The sequence below is a fragment of the Octodon degus genome, unplaced genomic scaffold (genome assembly GCF_000260255.1).
Source record: "Octodon degus isolate 3935 unplaced genomic scaffold, OctDeg1.0 scaffold00020, whole genome shotgun sequence".
NCBI classification, from domain to species: Eukaryota; Metazoa; Chordata; class Mammalia; order Rodentia; family Octodontidae; genus Octodon; species Octodon degus.
In genome coordinates this window covers 16,517,819-16,525,530 of record NW_004524596.1, presented here as the reverse complement: position 1 = coordinate 16,525,530, position 7,712 = coordinate 16,517,819, and the positions used below count along the sequence as shown (strand labels likewise).

The window sequence follows — 7,712 nt, the reverse complement described above, 5'->3', positions numbered from 1 at the left end:
GCTTGCCAGGGAAGCGCTTATTCCACTGACCCATCTCTCCAGCCCCTCAATTCTCAGTTCAGTCTTTATTTATTTTGGCAGAACCAGGGATTGAACTCAGGCCCTTGCACGTGCCAGAGAAGCACTTACTCCACTGAGCCATCTCTCCAGCCCCTCAATTCTCAATCTTTTGTAGGATTTTTGCATACATTTTTATTCTTTAAATAAAGACACATACTATCATAATAAAATGAAATAAAATAAAATAAAACATCATATGATTGGCCAGACAGTTCAGGGGACTAAAATGCCAGCTTAGGTAGAGCGCAACAGCCAGGCAAATCCCCAGTGTGCCATGCTGGCTCCGCCCCCGGGGTGCGCTGAGATGGTGATTGAGACTGGGCAGATCTACATAGTGAGACTCTGTACTCCCTATAGATCCTAAATTCATAAAAATAAAATAAAATAAAATGTCACATGATGGTGGCATGCCTGTAATCTTAGCACTCAGGAGGCCAAGGCAGGAGATTGCAGCAAGTTCAAGGTCAGCCTAGGCTACATAGTTGAGTTCAAGGCCAGCCTGAACTGCAAAATGAAACCTTCTCTCAAAAGGACAAAAAAAACCCTATCCTTCTGCTGCATCTCCTTGTGGGCTGTCATCCTGTGTAGCAGCAGTTTGCATTAGACACTGGTGTCCGTGCAGTGCACTGAGGCAGCTCTGGGTGCAGACCCTGGATGTGAAGTGTTGGGCTGTATGCAGGGTCCCATCCTCGCTGAGCACTTGTTAGTCCACACGCTCACCGACAGCAGACAGTTACGTAAGGGCTATTTGGTCTTGGGATTTTTTTTAGACAGGGTCTCACTCTGTAGTTTAGGTTGGGCTTGAACTATGTAGCCCAGGAACTCAGTGATCCTCCTGCCTCAGCCCCCAGAGAGCTGGGCTTACAGGCATGGGGCACGGTTCTTATTTTTGCCTGGTGACCAAACACCTTTTCATGTTTATGGGCTGCTTAACACTTTTTCCTGGATGAATTGTGTAACTTCCCAGAACAGCCTTGATATTAATCCACATACCATGACTGTTCATCTACCATGTGCAACTGAATGACCTTTGGACTATTCAGAGTGGTGCAACACTGGTCTTAGAACTTCCATCTCCATCTCCGCTTCAGCTACCCATCTCCTATTACCTAAAAACTTCTCTAGCTCTATTATTAAATATTACACAAGTGCAATCCACTTATGGGTAGTCTCTGGACCTCATTTTTCACTTAGCACCATGTTATCAAGTTTCTTTCTTTTTCTTTTTTTTTGACAAGGTCCTCAGCCCATCAGAATGCAGGCTTGCAATCTCCAGCTTTACTGCGCACCGCTATTTCTTCTCTTCATGGCAGAGTAACAGGTACCGCATGGACACATCCTTGTTTATACACCCTCCCGCTGTGGACTTCTGCCTCTTTCCCACCTTTGGCTACCATAAACAACCTGCTTAGACACTGTTGTGTGGGTAGTCATTTCTCTCAGATGCACACAGGAGAAACTGCTCAGCCTTACATGAACAAGAACATGCCAGACTTTTTAATTTTCCACATGTTGTTTTGAGACAAGGTGCCTCTATGTAGTTCAGGTTGTTCTTGAACTATGTGGCCCACGCTGGCCCTGAACTCTTGGTGATCTTTCTGCCTCAGCCTCCTGAGCGCTGGGTTTGCAGGCGTGTGCCAACCCCGCTGGACTGCTTTATACTCTATTGGCTGTGTAAGACTTTAAATTTCTCCAGATACTTGTCAGTACTTCCCATCTGACACTTTCACCATCCTGTTTGATATGTTATCAATATTGTATCGTACGTCTCTTACATATTTTGCATTTCTTTGACTTAGCTCTTTTCAAATGCTGATTGGCCATTTATACATCTTTCTTGGAAAAACACGTTTTGCCCCATTTTTAATTGGTTGCCCTTCTGTTGTGAAGCTATGTACTCTTAAATGACCCTTTTTCTTAGTGACTATGCGGCACTAATACGCCCTCTACAATGGACACTGGCTTTTACTCCAAGGTGGCTTTTAACAAAAGTTCTTGATTTCAATATAACTAAGTGTGCTAAACTTTACAGGCGATTTTTTGGGGGAGTGCAGAATATTTAACCTATGAATTGTGTGAAAAAAATTTTTTCACAGTAGAATAAGCGCTTGCCTGGCAAGTGCAAGGCTTGAGTTCAATCCCCGGTTCTGCCCAAAAAAAAAAAAAAAAAAAGCAAAACCAACCTAAACTATATAGTAACTACCTCAGGTAGTTAACTATGTCAACCTGAGTTAAGAAACTCCCAACTAAACTGACTGTGTAGTTCTGTGTGGAAGGCCCACCGCCGGGGGAAATGTTGCCAGAAGGGTACAAAAGGGGAAAGGGAGGAGGGAGGAGCCCGTCTTCGCCCCCACCTGGAGTCTTTAGCCTGCAGCTCGGCCTTCGGCCTCCCGACAGGGGACCCAGCTGGGAGCTCCAGCTCTCCAGCCGGGCGGGCCTTCTGCGCCTGAGCACCAACCCTGTCTATTCTTATTTGCGAATCTTGCATGAAGTCTTCGCTCCAGTAAGTACTGACAGGCACGCACCCGAGCTAGGCGAGCTCTCTACCACTGAGCTTCATCCCCACCTCTTCTTAGTTTCTGAGGCCTCATTCAATTGCTCAGCTGGCCTCAATCTTGAGACACCTCCTGCCTTCCACCACATCAGCTTAGGCTGTTAGGCCTCAAGGAATTCCTCCTAAAGCCAGTGAAACACACGTATTTCTTCTGTATTATGTCTAGAACTATAAACACTGGGAGCTTGAGCCTCTTCTTATTAAGATGAGGCTATCAATATACATAATATATATATTTGGTCAAGTTCACCAGGGTTAATTTTTTTTTTACTATTTATTTATTTAGTGTGTGGCCAGCTCCGCCCACCAGGGGACGGGGCGGGCTGGCATGTGGTGCTGGGGGATTGAACCGCGGTCCCTGTGCTTTGCTTGAGCTTAGCTTGTTCTAAGTAGGTGCTTTAGACCACTGAGCCATCTCACCAGCCCCACCAGGGTTAATTTTTATACATGAGATGGAGTGTAGGGCCCAATCTCACCAGCTCCTCTATTACTAACCCACTAGCTCACTGCAAGTTTCTTCTCCCCACACTACAGAACCAGCCAGTAGCACTTAATTGCACCTCTTTCCTATAAAATAAGGTCAGTAGACTAAATCAGCATCCTTAGAGTCTTTGTTAAAATTGAGACTTCAGAGCCCAGGAGATAGCTCAGCAGTTTAAGTACCTGCCTGGCAAGCACAAGGACCCAGGTTCTATCACCTGGTACCACATGCTGTGCTGTTCCTTCCCCGAGCCAGCCAATGAAATCGAGCATGGTCTCAGTGCTGGGGAGGCTGAGACAGGAGGATCACTATGAGTCCGGCTGCGTAGTGAGACCCTGTACCAAATACATACAATTGAGACTTCTCAGTCTCCCCCTATATTAAGGGTGGGAGATTTGGGGCACAAGGGTAGATCACACTGAGTTAATAAAAGCCCCTGGCTAATTAATACACAGCACCTGGCTCCCTCAGCACCTGGACCTATGGCAAATCATTAGAAATGATCTCCAGGGACAAAAGATTATTTTTACAAGGTCTTTTGCATTTACATGAAAAAAGAACTACTGCAAAGAAACACATCTTCAATTCCACAAACTATTTGAGCTTTATTTATAAAATTCAGCTAATGCTTACTACTGGCCAGGTCCACTTAAATGGTCATCAGTTACACTCTTCAGCTTCAAAAGTCTTTGAACATGTGCTCAGATAAAGCATTACCACATATTTCAGCTGAGGTCCCAAAGGCACTGGCAGTCAACACTGGAAAAAGGGTTAACATAAAACAATACAAACGCGTAACAGACAGCTTCGACGTAGTCTTCCATCTACGGGAGTTTTCTCATGTAGTAACCTTTATTCGTGAAATGATTTCATTCACAAAACTGTTATTCTTCGCCATCACCTCAGCTTTCAGCTGTTTTAACTTTTTGGTGATGTTTTCTTCTGACATTTCCGTAAAGGGAACTTGCTTCACCTTGGCCAGAAACTCCTGAATGATTTTTTCACCTTGCTGAAAAACACGGTAACACACCTCAGTTACTAAAGTGTCTTTTCTGAAAGTGACATCAGACAGCAATGAATCATTTCATTAAATTTCAATCTAAACGTACCACTAAGTAAATTCACTTAAAGCTGCAGTGTTTGTAACAGATAGCGAAGCCCTCAGTTGTTACCAACTTCTTTATAGCAAATCATTAAAAAAGACATAGGGCCGGCCAGATAGCCCAGCGGACTTAAGAGCCTGCTTAGGCAGACCACAGTGGCTGGATTCCATCCCAGGCGTGCGGTGCCAGACCCGCCCCCAGGGCCACTGAGACAGCAATTGAGACTGGGTGTGGTGGCACATGCCTGTAATCCCAGCACTTGGGAGGCTGAAAATAGGAGGATCACTATGAGTCCAATCTACATAGTGAGGCCCTGCAGACCCTGTGCTAAATACATTAAAAAAAATTTTTTTTAAAGGACATTTATAAATTTCTGGCAGCTAATGACACAGGAATTGAAATTTTACAGGCTCTCAAGTCCCTCTGCTTTTATAATGGACACATAAACCATCTCAGGGGGAAAAAGAACTCAAGGTTTTCAAAGAACATTATAAGACATAAACAACATCTGAAACCCTGCCCCCCCATACCTCTGTTTTATTCCACTACCTAGTAACTGGTGTTCCAAGAAACACGGCTGTTCACTGCTATGTGACCCTAGGCAAGTTCCTTAACTTGAACTCGACATGTACACAATGGGGGTACGAATCGTACCAGCCCTCAAATCCACTGTGCGAATTAAGAGTTAATGTAGGGGCCGGGGAGATGGCTCAGTAGAATAAGTGCTTGCCTGGCAAGCATAAGGTCCTGAGTTCAATCCCCGGTAAAAAAAAAAAAAAAAAAAAGAGTTAATGTGTAAATTGTTTGGAATCGTTCCCAGCAAAGAGGAAGAACCATGCAGGCATTTATTACTGCATGTGAAACAGAATTAAACAGCCTGTTTTTCACGCAAGGGAACTCACTAGTAATAAAGATGTTAAGGTGATAGGCAGATATCTACTGGATAAAATACTTCACTGAAAAGTGAGTGTACCTCCCTCCAAATAAATATTTAAATCCAGGCTAATACCATTAATAGTTATGCATTTGGCTCCTTCGGCCTCAAAACTTTTCAAAATATATTCTACTTAATATGAAAAATGCAGGGGCGAGGGAGATAGCGCTGTGGAATAAGCACTTCCCTGGCAAGTGTAAGGGCCTGAGTTGGCCAAAAAAGAAAAAAAGAAAGAAAAATGCACACCCTCTGCTCTAACTGGGCTGCACAGATCCGCTGGAGCTAGGAGTTTGACACGCTAGGAAGTGAAGACACATTTCTCCTGCCTGCAGACGTACAACAATAAACCTGTGCCTCTTAACCACAAAGTAAGGGGGGGAAAAAGAAATTCACTGGAAGTTAAAAATACAGCAAGTAAAAAGTTAAAGTTATCACAATATAATACATGATTAATGCTGCCGAGACCAGGCAGTGCATTAAGATGCTCTTATTTTTATTGAAGAGTAAATCTTTAATTAAAAAAAAAGGTCAGCCAGGTGTTCTACCTTTCCACCCAAATCGGACCAATCACTCATGAAAGGGCCAACTAAGGTTCAATTCTGTGAGAACAAGCATCCTGCCTGCCCACAGCTTGCTTTATTTGTTCATTCACTTATGTGTTGGTACAGGGTCTCACTTTGCAGCTTGTACTTGTAGTAAGCCTCTTTTCAGCCTTCCCAGGGCTGGGATTACTGGGGGTGCACCACCACGCCTGGACTCCATCCTGGGGGCGGGGCCGGCATAGCATGCGGGGCCAGGAAAGAACCCTGGTCCCTGTGCTTGCCTAAACAGGCGGTTGGTCCAATGAGCTATCTTTAGTCCACTGAGCTATCTCAACGGCCCTTCGCAGCTTGCTTTCATACACATCTGTCACACACCACATTACACACTAAGACATATTCATTATTATCTTAACTATATTCTAAACAGAAAGCAGGAATTAATGAGCTATGCCTTTTCATTTCTTTGTTATCATCTTACCTCACAGCATACATGCTCTGTAACTGGGTATTTCTAGCTCTTCTGAACATTAGTTGTTACTTATTCATTTTGCTTTTTTTTTTGCTTTCCGAGACAGGGTCTCACTATGTAGCTGAGGTTGGCCTTGAACTCTTGGCGATCTTCTACCTCAGCCTCCTGAATGCTGGGATTACAGGTGTGTGCCACCCTGTCTGGCTGAATAATTAGTTTTAAACCTAAATTAATATTCCCTTACTCCTGCTTTTAAAATCTGGCACACGAAATGCTTGTTTTGTGAAGGAGATTGAACCCAGAGCCTTGTGCTTAGCATCCCACTGAGTTATACCCCTATACCAAAATGCTATCTTCTCAAATAAATATAGGTGGTAGAGAAACAATAAGAGCCAGGTGTGGTGGCGCATGCCTGTAATCCCACTACTTGAGAGGCTGAGGCAGGAGGATCACACTGAGTTCAAGGTCAGACTCAACTAGGTAGTGACACCCTAAGGAAAAAAAAAAAGGCCCAAACCAAAATCTAAACCTATGGCACGCATGTTATTGTGCTTTCTTTTAAAACAAAAGATGTTAATGTATAGTTGTTTCTCTATACTAAAACCTCAGCATTCAGGTTGAACCGCAGCGCTGGCGCTCTGCGCGCGCTGCGGGGCGCTGAGTCTGCGAAGGCCTCGAATCCCCGCAGGAAGCGCGCGCGCTGCGGGGCGCTCCTCTCGGCCGGGCTCTGCAAGCAAGGGCAGGCACAGAAGCGGCGCACGAACCTCCCGCTCCAGGAAGCACTTCTTGGCCGCCGGCTCCCCGTCGCCGCGGCCCCGCGCCGCCCCGACGCGCTGGAACTCCTCAAGCTCCAGCGCTTTCTCTCGCGCGCACTCTATCACATGCCGGGGGAAGTTGGCGAGCTCCGCCACGTGAATCCCGAAGCTCTGATCGCAGACACCTGCGGGGACGTGCAAGGGCACGGGCGGAGAGAAGCAGCAGTTTGTGTAGGCGATGTATGCGTTCTTGTAATTAAGAAACTTAATTTTGGATTATTTCAAATACACTTATTACATGTTTCAGAGTAACTTGGATAAAAGAATTTTAATTAAGCCTCTAATGAAAAGTGACTATGATTTGGCACAATGCTATATTTTATCCTTGAAAAAAATGTAGTACAAAAAAATTAAATATAGCAGAAAAAAGGGTGACAGATAATCCCCCAAAACCTAGTGTCTTCATCAAAGCACTGTCTCGCTGCAGTTTCTCTTATTTCATGAGGGAGAAACTAAAAGACCAATGGGAAGAAATAAGGAAGGAAAACGTACAGAAGCCTCGAGAGTTGACAGCAGCAGTTAGGCCCGGGCCGGGCTCGCTGCTCGTGAGAGACGCGACGCGGCGGCGGGCGCTCTGCACACAGCTTCCGAGAGGCGGCCAGCCACTCGGGCAGCCAAGCGGGGCGGATTCACTACAGGCCCGCCAAGCTGCTTCCTGGAAAACTTATGCACCATTCTTAGGTAGCCTCATCCCGACCGTGAAGGACGGCAAAGACACGAACACAGAATCTCTGATCCAAATAACTAGCAGATT

At 45.2% G+C, this 7,712-nt stretch overlaps 1 protein-coding gene across 1 annotated transcript in view; it reads right to left on the bottom strand.

Annotated features, from left to right (window-relative positions):
- Positions 1–3,683: 3,683 nt before the first annotated feature.
- The window catches only part of Msh2 (mutS homolog 2), an 82,809-nt gene continuing 78,780 nt past the window's right edge, over positions 3,684–7,712 (bottom strand). Inside the window, exons 13-14 of the mRNA XM_012513898.2 lie at positions 6,908–7,116; positions 3,684–4,104 (exon numbers count right to left, since the gene is read on the bottom strand). Coding sequence (XP_012369352.1) covers positions 3,934–4,104; positions 6,908–7,116 — 380 coding nt within the window. The 3' untranslated portion in view covers positions 3,684–3,933. The remainder of the gene's footprint in view (positions 4,105–6,907; positions 7,117–7,712) is intronic.